The sequence below is a fragment of the Mus caroli genome, unplaced genomic scaffold (assembly GCF_978045245.1).
Source record: "Mus caroli unplaced genomic scaffold, Mus_caroli_1 scaffold_20, whole genome shotgun sequence".
NCBI lineage: Eukaryota > Metazoa > Chordata > Mammalia > Rodentia > Muridae > Mus > Mus caroli.
In genome coordinates this window covers 37,047,461-37,070,000 of record NW_028227275.1, presented here as the reverse complement: position 1 = coordinate 37,070,000, position 22,540 = coordinate 37,047,461, and the positions used below count along the sequence as shown (strand labels likewise).

The 22,540-nt window shown below is 43.3% G+C and overlaps 1 protein-coding gene across 1 annotated transcript in view; it reads right to left on the bottom strand.

Moving 5' to 3' along the window:
* Entrep1 (endosomal transmembrane epsin interactor 1) overlaps positions 1–22,540 on the bottom strand; it is a 57,533-nt gene that overhangs the window by 20,072 nt on the left and 14,921 nt on the right. The window contains exon 3 of the mRNA XM_021152171.2: positions 984–1,094. Within this exon, the coding sequence (XP_021007830.1) occupies positions 984–1,094 (111 nt within the window). The remainder of the gene's footprint in view (positions 1–983; positions 1,095–22,540) is intronic.

Sequence of the window (22,540 nt, the reverse complement as noted above, 5' to 3'; positions counted from 1 at the left end):
TGGCACAGACTATGCTGTAGCTACACCTCAAGGACAACCCCCTTCCCCCTCCCCCTCCCCCTCCCCCTCCCCTTCCCCCCAAGACAAAAATTGTGAGATTCTATTTATATGGACCTGTCTGGAGTATTTGAATTGATGAAATGGGGGGATGCCAGTAGCTGGAGGAGAGGATGATGCAGAGACATGAAGAGCTCTGGAAACTCCTTGCACAGCAGTATAAATGTACACTGCTGAATGTATACTACTGAACCACACATAGAAAATGCTCAAAATCGTCTGTTTTATGAGCACTTCGCCACAATTTATAAAAAAAAATCTATTTATTTGGGGTGGACTTTTTGTTCAGTTTCATTTATTGTTTCTTTGTTTATGTTTGAAACCAGGTCTCTCTCTCCACATAGCCCTGGAATTCACTATGTAGACCAGGCTGGCCTTGAACTCACAAGGATCATCTGCCTGCCTCCACCTCCTGAGTGCTGAGATAAAAGGCATATGCCACCATGCTGGCTCTATAGAACCTGTTTTAAGTCAGAAATTCTGTAAATTTACAGCCTCTTGTCCACCATTGTGAGATCCAAAAAGCTCTGATTACAGCTTCCTGCCCCAGGCGCCACTGCCATGCTACATAATGGATGATCAATGTATTAAATTTCTCTTCCAAAATCAGAAAATCTCCAAATGCTAACACACACCTGGCCCCCCCAAAGCCTTCAGATAAAGGATCTTTGACCTGAATTCTGGTGACCTGGATTCTTTGTTCTTTAGAAGCAGGCAGGCCCATCCATCGATGATCGTGGAGACCTGACCTATCCATCCCCTAACCAGAAGCTGCACCGCACTGCTCTGGTGCTGGTATGGTATTGGCCATTTGCTACTCTGGCCAAATGACTGACAACTGAAGAAGGTACTTAGCAGCAGCTTCTCTTTGCTTTCCCCACATCCTTTTAGGTCAGGGCACAACAGCAAGGCCACGGGGAGCTTACCAGATCACATCTGGGCACGCTGGACACAAACTGGGCTCCTTGACAGCCTAGGATGAAGCCTGCGAGATTTAAGAGGATGCAAACCACAGAGAGCAGCACAAAGAGATTCACCTGCAACGAGAGAATGAATGGGTGCTTAGGAAGAAGCTCAACGTGCGATGGCTTCTCGTGCAGATACGGATTCAATACATACATTTAAGCCACACATTATCTTCCAGGAGGAAACTTTAAGGAAAAAGTAAAAAAAAAAAAAAAAAAAAATCAAAAGTGAAAACTTTAAGGAGCAAAGTAGGGGCTGGAAAGATGACTCCGAGGTTAAGAGCACTGGCTATTCTTCTAGAGGTCCTGAGTTCAATTCCCAGCAACCACATGGTAGCTCACAACCATCTATAATGGGATCTGGTGTCCTCTTTTGGTGTGCAGGCATACATGCAGGAAGAACATTGTACACATGATACACAAATGAATCCTTTCCAAAAAAAAAAAAAAAAAAAAAGGAAACCAAGTTAAGTCTTGTTTTTACATTTTTTTCCATATTTTTAAGTGTTGTGAACTCTCTTCAGATCTCTATTTTCTTCATCTCGGCAAACATTTCTTCTTCCTTGATTTTCTATCTGTGTCTTACACTAGGCTCCAGCTATTTCCTCCTTGGCCTCCTCAGACTCTGCCTGAGTTTTGCCGGATCAGTAACTGCAGGCAGGCAGCTGTAGAGCTCAGGGGTCTAGGTGGACCACAGAAGAGAAGGGGCTGCCTTATCAAAACCCAGCTATCACAGTTACAAATTAAAGTAAGAAGGGAGGCTCTTGTTTCAGTCCAAAACAGTTCAGGTTCTAAAAAAAAAAAAAAATGTTCAATAACCTTCCATGAACTTTTTTCCAAAGTTAAAAAATATTCTCTTTTTAAATAATTAAGGACTGCCTGAAGCCAACCAAGAACTCAGTGTTGGTATGGTTCCGAGATTAAAAATGTCTCTCAACTTGAGAACTGATTATTTACAAAAACAAGACCTTATCAAAAACAAAAGCAGATGTAAAACATCATTCTGTAATTATCAGTATTAACAACAGTCATCAATTTGGACAGATGGTGATGTCAGAGCTGGCTGACAGTTCACGCATAAGCTTCAGTATACCAAAGACATCTTCCTTAGCCTCTGTTCTTACTTCAAGTCAGGCTGGCAAGAGTTCCCCAGACCCATTCCTACTGACACATGATGCCACTCCTGGAGGAGGAAGGGAGGGAGGGAGGGAAGCAGAGAGGGAGAGAGGGAGGGAGGGACAGTGTGTGTGTGTGTGTGTGTGTGTGTGTGTGTCTTTCTTCCTCTGCAATAGGACTTGGCTTCTTTCCTTTCACTGTTGCTTCGCACACATGTCACTGTCAAATATTTGGAAAATCGTACAGCAACAGTGGTTGTTGTGACTGTCACAAGCTGACATCCCCACTGATGTGAGCAGCATACATCGCATGCCCTTTGCACTGTATCATTCATGCCAGTGCTTGCAGGGAAGAGAAGGATGCAGAACTGGCCGAGGGTGTAACGCAATCTCCCCACCTGGCCTTCTCTGCATTGCTAGTTACTATTTGAAGAGCTGTAATATGTCTGCAGTCTTCAGGCCTAGCAACACAAGCAGTGTGACTACAGAAACGACTTAAATTTGGTTCTAGAAATTTCCTTGCAACCCTATAGTTGGAACAACATGATGAACTAACCAGTACCCCGGAGCTCTTGTCTCTAGCTGCATATGTATCGAAAGATGGCCTAGTCGGCCATCACTGGAAAGAGAGGCCCATTGGACTTGCAAACTTTATATGCCCCAATATAGGGGAATGCCAGGGCCAAAAGAATGGGAATGGGTGGGTAGGGAAGTGGGGGGCGGTATGGGGGACTTTTGGGATAGCATTGGAAATGTAATTGAGGAAAATATGTAATAAAAAATATTAAAAATTAAAAAAAAAGAAATTTCCTTTTAGTTCAAGATAAGATACCTTGAAGGGAAAAAAAATGTGGCTATGTCCTATACCCCACAAGTATAATCACTAATCTTTATAACTGAAAATTAAAACCATCACATGGGAAATGCATGAACACCCACCATTCCCAACATTAGACCCCCAAACTCTTCAGTGGAATCTTAAATTAAGCTCATCAAAAGACATAATTAATAAAATCAAGAGCATACCACAGACTTGTGAGACAGCGTCTCTGGCTGAAGCTCCACAATTTGTCTAGGTTGACTGGCCAGTGAGCCCTAGGGACTGGCCTGTCTCTACCGCCCCATAGCTGGAATTGCAGTATCACATAGTGCCTAGTTCTGTTTTCTTTCTTATCTCTTTTTCTTTTTTAAAACATGGGTTCTGAGACTTGAACTCAGGTCTCATGCTTGCAATGTGCGCACTTTACTGTAGCAATGAGTTAGTTAAATTGCTCTGGCTCCCAGCAGAGCATACACGCACCTGCCCAAGAGTTCTCTGGATTCGAGAATCAAACACACACACACACACACACACACACACACACACACACACCAGCTAATTTTGATATGCCTTGACTAGCTTAATTGCTGGGCATTTCTAAACCTCCCTATAACTAACAAACACATCCCCCTCCAGTATTCTTGAGTTAATTCTTTTAAAATCTGTATTTCATCTCTGCTACCCAAGACCCAACCGGAAAGCAGCCTCTAGGGCCACTTTCCTGGATTCTTTCATGCCTGTGGACCCTCACAATCTAAAAGTCCCGGTTTTTTGTCTTTCTGCCCAGCCATTGGCTGTATGGCAATTCCTTATTATCAATCAAAGGCAGCTGGGGGCAGAGACCCTCAGTTCTGGAAGCAGGGCTTTGGGGGAGCCAAAATAAGACAAAGCATTAGAAACAATCCCAACATTTTACCAGTTGAGCTATGTGTCCAGCCCTATAGCAAATATTTTTATGATAGATCATAGAAAAAAATATTTACATCAGTAAGGAAATGACAACCCAATTAAAGAATGTAGGCAAAAGACACCCACAAAAATTACACACACACACATACACACAGACACAGGCACACACACACACACACATGAAAAGGTGTTCAACATTATTAGTCATCATGAATAGAAGTTAAACAATGAGATACTACCCCACACCATCTTGAATGGTTAAATTTTCAAGGCTGACAATGCCAAGTGTCACTGAAGGTAAGGAACATTTAGACATTGTTATATAAACAGACTTTTCCCTAAGTCCCATCACTTAGGGAAAAAAGTCAATTTCCTAAAAATTAAATCTACGCCTCCTATGTAAAAGTGTCCCCAGTAATTCATGAAGATACTTCATCCTCCTGTCTCTACTCCCTGTGAGCTGCCCAGAGTGACTTTCTTCCAAAAACATACAGCTCTCAAGCAGGAGGCAAAGAACTTCCCATCAGAGAAACCAACACACTCCGTCCACCAGGAGACATCTTGTCAGCAGCATGGGATCCTGAAAAGGTCAACTGGGAATAGTACTTTGCAACTGTGACACCCCACCCCCACCCCATTCTCTTCCTCCTCCTCAACCCCCTCCTCCCCAATAGCCTCCACCATCTGATCCTGAGTACAATCTCAATCTTGCAAAACCCATACTAAGCATCCCTCAAATCTCTCAATGTTATCCAAGGGGACAAGGGAGCCCTGAGAAGCTTCCTCAGTCAGGAGGCGGGGAGCATTGGCAGACTTGGCAGCTGTGTAATGTGGTCCACTGGGTGGGATCTGTACTGGCTGGTTTTGTGTGTCAACTTGACACAGCTGGAGTTATCACAGAGAAAGGAGCTTCAGTTGAGGAAATGCCTCCATGAGATCCAACTGTAAGGCATTTTCTCAATTAGAGATCAAGGGGGAAAAGCTCCTTGTGGGAGGGACCATCCCTGGGTTGGTAGTCTTGGGTTCTATAAGAGAGCAAGCTGAGCAAGCCAGAGGAAGCAAGCCAGTAAGGAACATCCCTCCATGGCCTCTGCATCAGCTCCTGCTTCCTGCCCTGCTTGAGTTCCAGTCCTGACTTCCTTGGTGATGAACAGCAGTATGGAAGTGTAAGCCGAATAAACCCTTTCCTCCTCAACTGCTTCTTGGTCATGATGTTTGTGCAGGAATAGAAACCCTGACTAAGACAGGATCCCAGATAGAAGCTGAGGAGAGATTATTAACTTACAGAATCTAAAGAACGGGGTCTTTGATAATACAGTACCGCTGTTGATTCTAGCTTGTAACCAGTATGTCTTACTGTAGTTAGATGCTAACAACAGAGGCAAGTCAGTTTAGGATCCTCTGTGTAGGTTTTAAAAATCATAACTGCAGCCAGGCGTAGTGTGGCACATGTTTCTAATCCCAGCTCTTAAGAAGCAGAGGCAGGCAGGTCTCTGTGAGTTTGAGGCCAGCCTAGCCCACATAGTAGGTTCCAGGGCAGTCAAAGCTACATAATGAGACCCTGTCTCAAACAAACAAACAAACAAGCAATAGAAAAATAGAAACAAATGTAAACAGATTCTCAAGCATTCTAAGATCTAAATGCTTTAATTTTTTATTTAAAAAATGGAGCAAAATGAATATTTAACAGTTTACTTAAACAATGGAATATCTGAGCAACAGGAAGGAAGGCACAATGGATGCAAAGGCAACTGAACAAAGGTCAAAGCCAAGACACTGAATGAAAGAGATGCTGTGATATAAACTGCATGACGTTTACGACATAAAATCAGCCTGGGTGATAGAAAACAAAGTCTAGGGGCTTCTCAGGAATGACAGAAATGTCCAACAGCTTGCCAGGGATGGTGGCAACAAGGGTGATTGGTCTAACAGCCAGCACAGCTCCCTGAACATTCAGGGCTGGGTTTTACTGCACAGGGGTTATCAGCAGCAGCATCCTTAAAACTCTGGTCAAGGGGCTGGAGAGATGGTGCAGGGGTTAAGAGCACTAACTGCTCTTCCAGAGAACCTGAGTTCAATGCTCAGCAACCACATGGTGGCTCACAACCATCTGTAATGGGATCTGATGCCCTCTTCGGGTGTGTCTGAGGTCAGCTACAGTGTACTCATATAAAATAAATAAATCTTAAAAAGAAACAAATAAACTCAAGTCAAACTCTTTAGTTAATGGTCATCCAAGTTACCCTAGTGCAGTCAGGAGCAAATAAATACATTACACAAACCAAGAGGGCTCCCCTTTCAGAGGCAGCTTCTGGCTTATAAGGGACACAGGAACCTTCTGTTTGGACTCCTCCAGCTTTACCCTGGGTATCATGGTATGGCCTTCAAGACCTGAATGTCCGTCCACTTTGTCACTGATGTTGTGCCACCAACAAACACTAGGAAAACATCAGCTGTGAATGACAAATGCCAATGCCACAAAAGCCACCCAGCAACACTGGAAAAAAGAACTTTTTCTTGTGTCTCTTTATTTTAATCAGTCTTTCCTTTAAAAATATTTCTGCAGATGATTTGAGTTTCTCTTTACAGAAAGTACATATAGGGTTTTTCTTTAAAGAAATACGAAATTTGGGGCTAGGATCCAATGCAAACTCAGGCCCACTTATTTGTTGCAAAACCCTGGGAAACTCTTGTAAGGTTTACTTTTCTGTTAAATGTATTTTTGTCCTTATCAAGCTCAAGAAATTAATGTGACCTGCAAATTTTCCTATCTTAAGGTCCTTTGAAAAATACTGCACAAACATGTTTATTACTGTTTAAAAAAAAAAACTGGGCATAGTGGCATACATGCCTTCAATCCCAGTACTTGGGAGGCAGGGAAAGTAGATCTCTGTGAGTTCAAGGCCAACCTGGTCTATATAGCAAGTTCCCAACCAACCCGGTCTACATAGAAACAATAGTGGTCCCCACAGCATGCATGAGTGCTTGGAACTGTCCCTTTCTTAACCTCAGGCCATATTATAATTCTGCTATTATATCAATCAATTAATCAATCAATAATAAAGGACATCCCCTCTTTGGAGGATGGAGCTTGTTAGTACAAACCGAGTTTTACAAGAATTTCACTAGGCCTGGTGCCAGCCTTTCATTCCATAGTCTGTGACACACCTGAAATGAAGTCAACTGGAAAGGATACTCAAGTGGTGAATGTAACCAGCAGGCATGCTGTTTTCAAAATGCCTTCATTGGACCTCACTGAACATGTGGCCATGGGCATCTGTATAGAACTCCTGTCCATGTCCCTAGCCAGCTCCCCTCTCCACTCCCTCTTCCTCTCCACCTGTGGCTACAGGAAGGGATTTCTTTGCCTTTGGCCTCCAGTTCAATTTGGTCATGGAGAAACCCTGTCAGAAGACCAGAGGGAGAAAAGCAAGGCGTGGTGCAGGACTGATCTTCTGGATCCTTCTCTACAGCTCTGGCCAGCTGTGCCCCCAATGGAAAGCCATAGGCCCTCTCTGGGTTCCTGCCCAGGATGCTGGCTTTCACATGCTGGCCACAGCCCCATGCCCCTCCTCTAGGTTGAGAGGACAGAAACAATATGGTCCCCACAGCATGCATGAGTGCTTGGAACTGTCCCTTCCTTAACCTCAGGCCGTATTATAATTATGCCATTTGTTTTGTGCTAGGAGCATGACGTGACTTCTCCACGTTTCCTGTATATGACCCATGCTTTCTAATCTTTAAGCTCAGACCCTTACCCAATTCTCAGCACCCACACGGCAGCTCACAACTGTCTGTAACTCCAGGATCTGACAACATCACACAGGCAAAACACCAATACACATAAAATAAAAATAAATTCTTTTGTTAAATTGATTGAGTCTAATGAGGAAGCCACCATAAAATAAAACAAGCTTGGTGAAACACTATTGACTTTAAACACATCGATGATTCAGTCATAGTAAGGGGCCCCCAGTAGAGTCAAGGCCAGCAATGACCAGGAGCAGGCCACTGATACATGTGGTGATATGAGCTCGGCAGCATCCAAGTGGGTGAAAGCATATATGCTTTGTGCTCTGATATATGTAAAGTTCTAAACTATGAAAAACTGAGGGCAGAGGGGAAAGGAGGGAAGAAAGAAGGGAAGAAGGGAGGGAGAAAGGGAAAGAAAGAAAAATGAGCAGACAATATTGTATATCCCAGTAACCAATCAGTTCACATTGGTCAAGTATTTCATGTGACATCTGGATAGTCCTGACACCAGAAAAGAACCAATAAAAACCCAAGGAGTCCGCTTCTACCTATGTGCCTAAAACCAAGCCTGCCAGAGCCATGTGCTCAATAAATGATCATGTAGTGGCTCAGCATTTCCCAATGTTCCTACTGTTACAGGGTTTCTGGGAGGGTTTAACAGGTAAGCTGGTAGTGAAAGAAGAAAATAAATGTGATTAAAACAGTGATCATTTCTAAGGAGAACTGTTGGGGCATTCAGATAACCCACAAAGCACCCATGACAAGTTACAGTGTGTGGCTCCCTCATATAGACACAGGTCCTTTTCAAAGACACCTATCTGGCATCTAGGATAGAGAGTTTCCAGGACCCAGTGTGGGATCAACAGTTCAGGGACTTCTACTCACTGGCAACAATGTGAGCCACCACTGAGGGAGGATTTTGCCTCCCAAAATGCAACCTGAGCAAGGCCAAGCCTACAGATTTGACAGCCAGTTACAGGGAATCAAGGGGACAGAAGGATGTGGCGAACCCACCACAAAATGCATTATAACTCAAATAGACAAAAAATAGTTTCTTCATCAGGAAAAACAAACAAACAAACAAACAAACCAAAAAAAAAAAAAGAGGAAGAGAGAGTTACGGACTACAGAAATGCAGAGAAACATCAGCCAGATTCAATGCACGGTGGTTGTTTGGCTCTAATCAAAGCAAAGGAGCCATGAAAGCAGTGACTACGAGGCAGTGAGTAGATGCTTAGCAAGCCCAATAAAGTGTCTGTCCTTTATAACTATATCCTAAGGCATTAAAAGATGAAAAGGACGTGCTGGGCTTTGCTTTAAAGCCATCCAGAGGCTGAGGAGGAGGGAAGTCGTTAGGAGTCTCTATGATATCATTTTGGACAAGTGTTGGTTACTATAGCTGGACTATACATGGGAGCTTTCTAGGTTTCTCTCCATTTGCAGTGTGCTTCGAAGTGTCCATACCATAAGAAGAGAAGTTTGAGGGACAAGGAGAGAACACTGGCTCAGCAGGTAAACCCTAAAGTACAACCCGAGTTTGATCCCCCAAATTCATGTAAAAAGGCAGATGTGGTGGCACTCATCTACTATCTTCTCCATGTTTCTATGAGACCGGAGACAAGAGGCAGGAAAATCAACCCAAGAAGTTCATGGGCCACCTAACCTGGGGTAAAGCATCAGAAACAAGAGTGGCCTCCCCTTCAACAAGGTGGACTGTGAGAGCTGACTGTAGAAGGTTGTTCTCTGACCTCCATATGTGCCATGGAGTGTGCACACACTCATGGAATAGTGCAAACACACACACTCTCTCTCTCACACACAGAGAGAGACACACTTTTTCAAAAGGAGTTACTTTTTATAGTGAATGTATATGATCTTTTTAAATTATATTTAGATGTATTTATTATTTTATGTGTATGAGCATCTTGCCTGCATGTGTGTGCCAAGTGATCACCTGCTCCCGTCAGAGATCAGAAGGGGATATCAGATGCCCTGGAACTGGAGCTACAGATACCAGGTGGGTCTGGGAATAGAATCTAGGTCCTGCAGGAGCCACAAGTGCTTCAGCGCTCCAGTCCCAAAATGATACAATCTTATTGATTGTCTTAGAGTTACTATTACTGTGATGAAACACCATGACCACAGCAATTTAGGGAGGAAAGGGCTTCTTTAACTTATACTTCCAGATCATTGTTCTTAATCAAAAGAACTCACAACAGGAACTCAAACAGGGCAGGAACCTGGAGATGGAAGCTGATGCAGAGGCCATGGAAGGATGCCACTTACTGCCTTGCTCCTCATAGCTTGCTCAGCCTGTTTTCTTATAGAACCCTGAACCACCATCCCAGAGATGACTCCACCCGAAATGGGCTGAGTCTCACCCTATGAAACACTAATTAAGAAAATGCCCTACAGGCCTCTCTACAGCCACAGCTTATGGAGGCATTTTCTCATCCCTCCTCTCAGATGACTCTAGGCTGTGTCAAGTTGATATAAAACTAGCCAGTACTAGTACGCTAACTTCGGATCACCAGAACAGCTCTGTTTCAAAGTTAGTAAAGAAGGAGATGAATATTTAAAGTGTCAGATATGCTCTTATGTGTTTTTCAAAATATCTTTACTGTTAGCACATAAAGTAACAAGTTTCCCGTGGCATGCCCTATATATTGCTGTCATTTCTTTAATCTATTCTTGGCTCCCTTTCTGGAACTGATGGGGCATTTCTTCTTTACCTTTCTCCAGATGAAGTGAGACAGCACCACCCACTACAATGCAGACAGCATCCTTCTCAGATAATAAAAATATATTAATGTATCTCGCATATCTCTTCAAAGAGAGCTGTAAATGTAGCACACATCAAACAAGAATCGCTGCTATGGAAAGAATGATTTGGTGATCAGAAGTTGTTAATAGCGTCGCAAAGATATAATTATGAAATAAATATTACTATAGAATGGAAAAAGCAAAGATAAAAGGAACACCTAGAAGATAAATTAAGAACTGACGAAGGGTTGGAGCAGACTCGGTGGTTAAGAGGGTTTAATGCTCTTTCAGAGGAACTGAGTTTGATTCCCAGCATCTACATCGGGGAACTCCCACTTGAAGAATCTAAGACCCTCCTCTGGCCTCTGAGGGCACAGATCTGGCATATTCATATTCTCTCTCTCTCTCTCTCTCTCTCTCTCTCACACACACACACACACACACACACACACACACACACAAATAAATCTCCAAAAGATAAAATAGAGAACACAAGTAATTAAAACCGAAATTGTGAAAAATTAAGAGAAGAGAAAGAGAGACTGACTCCAAGTGGCCCTGGTTTACACTGGGTCTTCTGATTATTGGATGCTCAAGATGGAAAGAGCAGAGGAAGAAATAATCATAAAGATAGTGGAAAAAAATCAGTGTTTAAAAAAGATGTTTCTTGAGGTAAGTGGGTCTCTTCAGGGTTTATCTGCCCCCATGGGGTCTCCTGGTCCCGCGGGGTGTCCCGGCATGCGGGCGCGAGCCAAGGTTCCCTGTCACAAGCACACCAAGTTCGTGTGGGACATGATCCAGAAGGTGTGAGGCTTCGTGCTGTACGAGCGAGCAGCGAGCCATGGAGTTTCTCAAAGTATCCAAGAACAAGAGCTCACGCAAGTTCATCAAGAAGAAGGTGGGGCCACGCACTTCCGCACCTAGAGAAAGCTGGAGGAGCTGAGCAACCTGCTGGCAGCCATGAGGAAGACCGCGGCCAGGAAAGATTGGTGAACCCTCCCCCAATCAAAGATCGTTCCTACAAAAAATAAAAAAAAAAAAGATGTATTTTCAAGTTAAGAGTTCACTGCTGTTAGGGTATGCTGTGTGAAGTTATGTCTCTGTCCTTCCTCACCTACCTAAGGCATTCATTCTCTGATTGGCATTAATAAAAAACTGACGGCCAATTTGCTGGGCAGGAAGTGGAAAGTAAAACTTTCCACTTTTTGTCCCCCTGGGAGGGAAAAAGGAAGTCTGGGGAGAAGAAGGAGTAATTTCTTTTGCAGGGAGACATGGGAAGAGACTGGTGTGATGACAGGCCTGGAAGGTATAGCTAGCTTGCCACGTGGCTGGATGAGGCTAGGTGGTTGGGTTAGCTTAGAAGAGCTAAATGACAGTCTAGACAGCTTTGAAATATTAAAAGGTCTCTGTATGGTGATTTGAAGAGCTAGCTGTTTACGGTACAACTGCTGCCATATTATTTTCCAGCATGAATTAATAAATACAGAATATTAACAATCATTTTACACACTGCCACTCTGATTTCTCTTCCGGTGACATGAACATTTCAGGTTTTACTAAAAGACCTCACTGGCTACTCTAAAAGTTGAAGAAGAGAATGCTTTCCCTGGGACATAGCTTTGCAACTTCGGGGAAGTAACTCAAATAGAAGAAAAGTGTGTCAAGAAACTAGATACATAATGCTCACATTCAGAGTCCGTGTATGTCCAGACAGAGACTTAGCCTCACGTAGCCCATGCTAGCCTAAACTCACTATGTAGCGATGGCTGATCTTGAATTTCTGATCCTCCTGCCTCCACCTCTCCAGGGCTAGCACTTACCAACTGAGCTACTAAGAGGCCAGATCTTTAAAGTTCACATTCCATTTTAGAGAACCTGAGTTTGAACTCAGGTAAACTAACAGGCTGGTACCTAGCATTAGTTTCCAAGTTGCCCCCCAACAAAACCTGAGCCTACCTCCAGTCTCTAGGCTAATTCCCCCTCAAAAAAAACAAAAACAAACAAACAAAAAAAAAAACGAAAAAAAAACACCATTATCAGGTTACACCCTCAACAAGACCAGTGCCTCTGGGTTAGTCTTCCAACAAACCTGCACCCCCAGGTTACAAACACACCTCCTGCCAAATAACCACCAATGCAGAGGAGAGCAAACGTTAAGTTTGGGATATGTCTCCCAGCACCAGCCAATCATGTTCAAGGCCACAGGAGCTTTCCAATGAGATGCTTGAACACATATACTCCCTGCTTGCTGCTTACTATAAAGCCTTGCCGCAATAGACATTCAGGGCTCCCCCATCGCCAAAACCATCCTGCATGATGGCGGTGGGTCGGAGGGGATTGGGGGAAGCTAGCTCAAATAGAATAAAGACCCTGCTTTGAGATGCATCAGATTGGCTCCTGTCTGTTTTGGGGGAATCACTAACATTTTCCTGGCACAACACTACATCTCTAGCCCCAGAGCCAAGAGACTGTTAACAAAAGTTCAAGGAAAACACAATAGACTTAATGGTTCACCTTTACTGCCAACTAGACTGGATTGAGAATAACATAGAAGACTCATCTCTGCTGGGGCTTTTCTATACAGGTTTAAGGGAGGAGGAGGAGGAAGAAGGGGAGGAGGAGGAGAAAGGGGAGGAGGAGGAGCCGCTATCCTGAAAGTAGACATCACCAACACACAGGCTGGGGTCCACTACAGATTAAAGAGCAGAGGGACGGTGGCCTGAGAACAAACATTCATCTCCCTCTGTTCCCTAACTGCAGTCTGGATGTGACCACCCACCTCATGTTCCCGCTACCACTTCCCTATCATGACAGTGTATCCTCTCCAACGATGGGCCAAAACAGACATGCAAAAGAACAGATATGGATGTCTGCCTGATGCTCTAGGTAAAACACACGGGACAGGACAGATCACAGATCTAAGGATGAAATTCTCTTCCTTGAGTTGCCTCTAAGCCAGAGAGAAGAAGCCAACACAAAGCCATGGTCTGAAACAGAAGCCTGTGAAAATATGACATCAAGAGCAGTAATGCATTTGGCTTGGCTACTCACGACACTGCTCCCCTGAGTGACTCGGGATTACGTCTCCTGCTCTCCGCCCACCATGCTCCTGGTGTCACTGGGAACAATGTGTACAAGCGGGACTCTTGAGAGAAATGGGTTGCTGTTCCTTCCTGGGGTTACCCAAGCCTGCTCTGTGGGGTTTACTGCTCCTCCATCTATTTAGATGAAATTCAAGGCTAGGTCCTTGACATCTCTTCCAGTGTGAGATGAAAAATGACCTCTGATGACCTCATAATTAAAATTCAGTGGTTAGAATGTCCGTATTTGTGTCCTAGTGAAAGCTTGGAACTTCATTTGAATGTTGGCTTGGCTCCCTGGCACTGGGCTCATGACTGTGGGGAACAAGCATAGCTGCAGGGGAAGGGCAGGGGGCAACTCCCATGTCCCTCTTCCTATGTCTTGTGTCTACTTTGCAGCTTGCCATCTGGCTGGAACGGTGACTGCTAATGTCTCATTATTAGTCATCTAAGGATTAGGTTCAATCTTAGCACATCTGGGGACTCTCCACCAAGGAAGCCCCCACTGACTCCTCTGGGACACCTATTGCCTGCCGAGGCACAGTCCCTGGCTGGCCATCAGTAGTGCAAGCCCAGTCTCTTTCCCTGTGGTTTCCCCACTCCTCAGAGCCAACACTCTCCTGCAGGTCCAGCCCACCAGCTATGAGCATTCTCCTGAAGCCTAGTCTGTGAATCCACAGCTGTTTCCCATCTGAGACCACGAGACATTCCAACCAGCCCTTTTAGGCACAATGCTGGCACAGGCAAACACCAAGGGACCCATATCAGGTCTCCAAGTGCTTATCTCTAAGTACCCCCTGAGGGGAGCAGGAACTCATAATGCCACCACACCCTAGTAACTTTCTCTAAAACATTTGTCTCTTTAAACCCTAATCTTTTTATAGGCCAGGGGGACAGAGATCAGGTAAGGGCTGCAAAACAGGTTTTCAGGAACTGTTTTGCAAGCCCTGCTTAGATCATCTAAGGCAGGCTAGGATGGGGGAGCAATCAGAACCTCTCCTAAAGGCCTCAGGTGAATGTTACACAAAGACTCTGCTTCTAACTCCCTAAGACAGAACCATTCACACTATAAAGACACAGTGTGAACACACTGTGAATGCCTTGGGTATGGCTCTGTAGGAGCAATAGCAACAGGCAAGATCTGGATGCTGCAACAGACTCCAAAAGCAAAATGTCATAATATAATGATAATGTTATCATCAAAAACTGGGGGATGGGATGGAAAGAAAGGAGGTGAAATGGCTAATTTCTTCTTATAAAAAAAAAAAAAAAACACAGTCAAAAGATATCATGCAAGGCGAAGGAACTAGACATAGAAATATATAATTTAGTATTATAAAGTCACCAAAAGAAGAAATAAAAAAGTATTTTAGAAAGTGGGGGGGGGGGGGGGGAGAGGGATGTGGATTAGCACAAAGGCCATGGGGGTTTACAGATCTGAGTGCTAGGAGAAATAGACACATCCCAAGTTTTTATTTTTAAAAAGAATACAATGACTAACAAGCTCTTTTCATAAGTGGAAGTAGTTTTTTCCCCTTAGTACTCACTGCTTTTCTTATTGCTGTGTGTCTTAGTTTGATTTCTATTGCTGTGATAAAGACCATTACTAAAATTCTGCTCCATTACCATTGGAGCAGAAGGGGTTTATTTGACTTATATGTCCCTGGTCACAGGCCTTCACTGAGGGAAACAGAAGCAAAACTCCAAGCAGCACTCGGGCCAGAGAAGCAGGTAGGCTAACTGATGATCTTCACCTCTTCCTCTAAGTCCAGTCCCCAGTCTCATTCATCCCCAGCTCTGTAGCAAACCACCTACTGTGGCCTCTCCTCACTCTCTGCCCCATTCCCAAGGGACTAAGCAGATCCTGGCAGAACACCCTGCTTCCTCCCTCCTGTGGACCCTCTCAGTGTCCTCCTAGACCATTCCCACTTCTAAGTGTCAGCTCCCAATACATGCATGTTACCTGGATCCCCCAGCAGCCACACCTCTCATGACCCCAGAAGACTTTTCTACCAGGAAACACGGCCTCCGTACTCTCCACACACTCCTAGGAACTGGAGAGGGCAACAGAAACCAAGGAGCAAAATGCCCACCCAACAAGGACAAGAACAAAGATCAGCACCTACAATTATCATTTCCCCAAACACAGATGCTTAAATGTCAGTGTAAAAACACAATCAATAACAGCCAAAAGAATGTCTCTACTCGAGCCCAGCAACCTACCAGAGCAAGTCCTGAGTATTACAAAACAGCTCATTTACAAGAAAAAGACCCTAAAATGGCCTTTGTGAATATTATAGAGGTCTTTAAGGAAGAAATGAATAAATCCTTTAAAGAAATCTATGAAAGCATAAATGTTAAAAGAAATTGAATGAAACAGTTCAAGACCTGAAAGTGAAAATAGAATCAATAATGAAAACCCAAACTAAGTGAAATCTGGAAATATAAAAATCAGGAACTCAGTCAGGAACCTCGGAGGCAAGCTTTACCAACAGAACACAAGAGATGGAAGAGAGAATCTCAGGCATTGAAGACTAAGTAGAAGAAATGGATGCCTCCATCAAAGAAAATATTAAATCTAAAAAAACAGAGATTTTAAAAAATCCAGGCACAAACTATCCAGGAAATCTGGGACACTATGAAAAGAACAAATTTAAGAATAATAGGAATAGAGCCGGGCGTGGTGGCGCACGCCTTTAATCCCAGCACTCGGGAGGCAGAGGCAGGCGGATTTCTGAGTTCGAGGCCAGCCTGGTCTACAAAGTGAGTTCCAGGACAGCCAGAGCTATACAGAGAAACCCTGTCTTGAAAAAAACCAAAAAAAAAAAAAAAAAAAAAAAGGAATAGAGGAAGGACAAGAAACCCAGGTCAAAGGCACAGAAAATGTTTTCAACAAAATTAGAGAAGAAAATTTCCCTAACCTAAATAAGGAAATGCCTATAAAAGAACAAGTAGCACACAGAACACCAAATAGACTGGACCAGGAAAAAAATTCTCCACAAAACACAACAATCAAAACACTAAACATGCAGAACAAAGAAAAATAATAAAAGCTGCAAGGGGGAAAGAGTTCCCAAAAGACTATATCTGCTTCTTAGTACTTCATGGAACTGTCTCCCAAACTGACCACAAACTCAGACACGTAGCAAGTCTCAACAAATATTAAAAAAAAAAACAAAAACAAAATAACATTCTGCATCCTATCTGACCATCATGGTTTGAAGCTGAATATAAACAACAATAGAAAGCTTACTAACGCAATACTAAAGCAAACTGAAAGACAAAAACCACATGATCATCTCATTAGTCGCAAAGAAGACCTTTAACTAAAATCCAACGTGATACTTCTTCATGATAAAAGTCCTGGAGAGATTAGGGATACAAGGGACTTATCTCAATACAATAAAGGTAATTTACTTCAAGCCCATAGCCAACATCAATACAGAGAAACTCAAAGCAATTCCACTAAAATCAGAAATAAGACAAAGTTGTCTACTCTCTCTACAGTACTTAAAGTCTTATCTAGAGAAATAAGATTCCTGAAGGAGATGAAGGGGATACAAAATAGAAAGGAAGAAATCAAAGTATCTTTATTTGCAGATGATGTGATAATATACATAAGTAACCCTACAATTCTACTGGGGAATGTCTACAGCTGATAAACACTTTCCCCAAAGCAACTGGATACAAAATTAACTCACAAAAATCAGTAGCCCTCCTATATTTAGCCCAGAAACTTAGAACACCCAAGATACAATTTGCAAAACACAAGAAAATCAAGAAGAAGGAAGACCAACAAGTGGATACTTCATTCCTCCTTAGAATAAGGAACAAAATACCCATGGAAGGAGTTACAGAGACAAAGTTTGGAGCTAAGACAAAAGGATGGACCATCCAGAGACTACCCCACCCAGGGATCCATCCCATAATCAGCCACCAAATGCAGACACTATTGCATATGTCAGCAAGATTTTGCTGAAGGGACCCTGATATAGTTGTCTCTTTCGAGGCTATGCAAGGGCCTATCAAACACAGAAGTGGATGCTCACAGTCAGCTATTGGATGGAACACAGGGCCCCCAATGGAGGAGCTAGAGAAAGCACCCAAGGAGCTGAAGGGATCTGTAGCCCTATAGGTAGAACAACAATATGAACTACCCAGTACCCCCAGAGCTCATGTCTCTAGCTGCATATGTAGCAGAAAATGGCCTAATTGGCAATCATTGGGAAGAGAGGCCCCTTGGTCTTGCAAACTTTATATGCCCCAGTACAGGGGAATGCCAGGGCCAAGAAGTGGGAGTGGGTGGGTAGGGGAGCAGGGTAGGGGGGGAGGGTATAGGGGACTTTTGGGATAGCATTTGAAATGTAAATGAAGAAAATAGCTAATAAAAAATTGGAAAAAAAAAGAAAAGCAAAAAATAAATAAATCAGTAGCCCTCCTATAGACAAATGAAAAATGGACTGAGAAAAAAATCAGGGAAACAACAGCTTTCTATTATGAATAGAATAAACAATAAAAGATTTTGGGGTAACTCTAACGAAGCCATTGAAAGACCTGTTTGATAAAAACTTTAAGAAACTGAAGATGCCAGAAGATAGAATGATCTCCCATGCTTATGGATCAGTAGAATTAATGTAGTAAAACTGGACATCCTGCCAAAAGCAATCTACAGTGTCAGTGCAATCCCCATCAAAAGTCCAGCACAATTCTTCACAGATCTTGAAAGAACAATCTTCAGATTCCTATGGAAAAACAAACAACTCAGGATAGATAATCCTGAAGAACAAAAAAAAAAAAAAAACTGTTGAAAATATCACCATCATGATTTCAGGTACTGCTGAGCTATCAGAATAAAAACAGTATGGTACTGGCATAAAACAGGCATATTGATCAATGGAATCAAATTGAACACCTAGACATAAATCTACACACATATGGGCACCTGATTTTTTTTTTTATAAATAAGCCAGAAATACACAAAGAGTAAAGTGTCTTCAACAAATGGCGCTAGTCAAACTGGATATCTGCATGTAGAAGAATCCACAAAGATCCATACTTATCACCCTACACAAAACTCAACTTCAAGTGGACCAAAGACCTCAATATCAACCAGATACACTGAACCTGATAGAAGAGAAAGTGAAGAACAGCCTTGAACTGATTGGTACAGGAAAACGTCCTGAACAGAGCATCGTTAGCGTGGGCACTAAAATCAACAATTAATAAATAGAATCAAGTAAAACCGAACCTCATGGCAAAGGGCACATCATTCAGACAATGTGGCAGCCTTCAGAGTGGGGAAAGAATTTCTACCATCTACTCATTCAATTAGAAGGCTAATATCCAAAATACATAAAGAACACACACAAACCTAGATATCAAAAAAATAAGTAAACCCAATTTTAAAATAGGGTAGATATCCATACAGAACTTTCAAAAGAGGAAAGTCAAATGGCTAAGAAATACTTAAGGAAATGTTCAAAATCCTTAGCCATTTCATCTTACACCTGTCAGAATAGCTAAGATCAGTTTCAAAAAGAGACAGCTCATGCTGGTGAGGATGTGGAGGAAGGAGAAAACCCATCCATTGCTGGTAGATCACCTCAAAGTCTATTTGGTTTCTTTTTTCATTTTTTATTAGATATTTTCTTTATTTACATTTCAATGTTATCCCCTTTCCTCGTTTCCCCTCTGAAAACCCCCTATCCCCTCCCCCCTCCCCCCTGCTCACCAGCCCATTGACTCCTGCTTCCTGGAGTGCAAACTTGCCCAGCCACCATGGAAACCAGTGTAGCAGTTCCTCAGGAAGATGGGAATCCGTCTACCTTGAGCAAGTACATGATCCAAGCTTATATGAACTCACAGCTGCACAGTAAACATAGGGCTACTCCGGTCTGCACCCGGTTCTCGGAGGCTTTCTAGTTTAGTGTTTTATGGGATCCCTGAGTGTGTGGATGGGTGGCCCTCTGACTCTTGTGCCTTCTCTTGGGTCCTTTTCCTTATGTTCGTTTTGTCCAATTTTGATGTGTTCATTTTTGTTTTATTCTATTAATATCACCTCAAAGTCTATTTGGTTTCTTTTTTCATTTTTTATTAGATATTTTCTTTATTTACATTTCAAATGTTATCCCCTTTCCTCGTTTCCCCTCTGAAAACCCCCTATCCCCTCCCCCCTCCCCCCTGCTCACCAGCCCATTGACTCCTGCTTCCTGGCCCTGGCATTCCCCTAGCCTATGTGTTTTCTAATAAGAGATGGAAAAGGAGAGGGAGGAGAGGTGGGGAAGAGCTGGGAGGAGTAGAAAAAGGGGAAACCATAATTAGGATTATATGAAAAAAATCTATTTTCAATGAGAGGAAAAATGAATTAAAAAGAAGAAGAACAACAGCAGCAGCAGCAACAACAACAACAACAACTCAAAGCAGGAGCTGAAACAGAGACCATGAGGAACGTTCTCTCTGGCTGGCTCCCCAGCTCACTTTCAGCCACCTTTCTCACAGCATGCAGGAATACCTGCCCAGGGGTGTCATTGCCCATGGTTGGCTGGACCCTCCTATATCAATCATTAATCAAGACAATGCCTGCCCTGGCCTGTCTACAGACCAATTTGAGGCAACTTTCACAGTTGAGATTCCCTCTTCCCAGATGACTCTAGCTCGAGTTGCTGCTACCCACATTTAGGCTGTGTCCTCCCTGCATAGTCAGTCCTCTGGAAACACCCTCACAGGCATCGAAAGCTGTACCTCAGAATCTTCTAGGAGATTCTGAGCCCAGAAAGTTGACAGTGAAGATTAAATATTGCAATCCCCTCTTTAAAAGTCATTTTGTAAATTATACCATGCCACAGGAGTGTATTTGAGATACAGACAGATAAAATATTTATAGACAGAGATAGATGCCAAATATATGGGACTTAGTCTCATAGAGGTGATCAACCATGCCCAGACTTTCACAACAAATTAGGGGACCCAGTACAGACCTGGATCCTCCAATAGTGTGCAGAATACCTAGCAATCCATTCTCATTACTAAAGGGTTCCAACAGGCACCCTAGGGCACCTTTATGGTACAACTTCTTGCTATGACCATCCAAGCCTTTAACCCCCTTATCCAGCTTACCCCATCTAAGCCAGGCACCTACAATGATACTGTCCAGTGTCAGCACCCCTGGACCTCCTGCTCATCACTGAATTACCATAAATGTCTAGTGCTTTAAAACAGATCTACATATTTATGTGTACATATATGTTGTGTGTGTATATGTTAAATTGGATTCATGAGGAGAAAATCACTGCCATGTTATGCTGGAGTTCTTAATTATGTTGCTAACAAGAGAAGCTAATTCAGCGTCTTAGGTAGAGAAGGCATTTCTTGCAAGGCTATCAGGTGGCTCACAATCCACGGGAACCTGAGAGGGAGCCAAGGGTACTTAGTGCTGGGACCTCTATGAAGGTCACGCAGGAAAATCAGCCTTAGCTTTGCTGTCTCCGTCACCTCACAGATTATAAGGCACTCTGGCTGTTCTATGTGGACACCCCAGCCGACATTCCAGTTGGTGACTGGGACACAGCCTTCCTCCTCCATGACTGCTGACGCTCAGAAGTAAAAGAGTGTGTCCCTAGAGCCTCCATTGCTGGAGCTGGCCCTGCTTCTCACGGGACTCACAAATGTAGAGACCCCCAACTCCAGAGTGCTGAATGGAATACATGGGGGGGGGGGTATGTGTGTCTGTCTGTCTGTCTGTCTGTTTGCCTGCTTGTCTGTATGCCTGTCTGTCTGTCTGCCTGCCTGCCTGCCTGTCTGTCAGACAAGCACTCTACCATTCAGCTACATATCTAGCTTTTTTTCCTTTTGAGACGGAACCTAAGTTAACCCAGATCTGCCTCAAACTTGTGATCTTTTGCCTCAGCCTACCAAGTAGCTGAGATTATAGTTGAGCACCACCATACACAGCTATCCAGACATTTTTATGCCTTAAAAAAACAGAGGGAGGCATTAGGACTGCAACTCACTTGGTAGAATGCTTCCCTAGTACGCAAGGGACCTACTAGATTCAATGTCCAGCATCAAAGAAAACCATGCATGGAATCACATGCCTATAGTCCTAGGATCCAGAAAGTGGGGGCAGAAGGATGAGAAGTTTAAAGCCATCTTTGGTTACATAGCTACTTCAAGGCCAGCTTGGGATACATGATGCTCTATCTCAAAACAACAAGAAAGAAGGAAGGAAGAAAGGAAGGAAGGAAGGAAGGAAGGGAGGGAGGGAGGGAGGGAGGGAGGGAGGGAGGGAGGGAGGGAGGGAGGGAGGGAGAAAGGGTAAGCAAATGATAGAAGAGTGTATGGTCACTGAATTACAACTTATACAAAAGGAGCTTACAGTGCCCATCTGAAATTAAAATATCGTCAAAATAACTAGGGAGGGTTCTGGAAATCTCTAATGGCACAGTAAGAAGGATGCAAAATATTGTTCTAAATTAAGGCACTTATGTCACAGACACATAAATTAAAAGATTGCCTCACGGGTACCTAATAATTAGTGGTAATGTGTCAGCATTAAATCTAGGTCTCATACACTGTGAAATAATAAGGGCTCATTCCAAATTATGGTTAGCCACAAAATGTCTTTGAATGCAGCAGCCTACACGGGGCCAAAGAGCCCCACGGCCCATCTCATTTGCATGCAGAGAATCCTCAATTGCATGTGATGGTTTAGACTCCAGTTCTTCAGGTCCTCAGGAAGCGTGACTCTCTAGTCGTGAATCCATCCTGAAGGTTAGTCCTCAAACAAAGCATGTAAGTCTCCCATGATTCTCACAACAGATGAAGGGCCCCAGGTCTCTAAGGGCTGGGGAACAGAGCCCGATCCCTGGCCTACCTTATTTAGAGTCAATGAAGGGAGGAATGTAGACTTAAGCCATTTTGTTCTAATCATTCTAATGAAGCTGGCACAATCAAAGAATCGTTTTTAAGTAGCCACTGTAGTTACCATTTCTTGTCCTCGCTGTGAGGTATAATTTAGGACACCTACAAGTAAGAATGAACAAATGGAACCAGCTGTTCATAGTGGCACAGGCCTTTAAT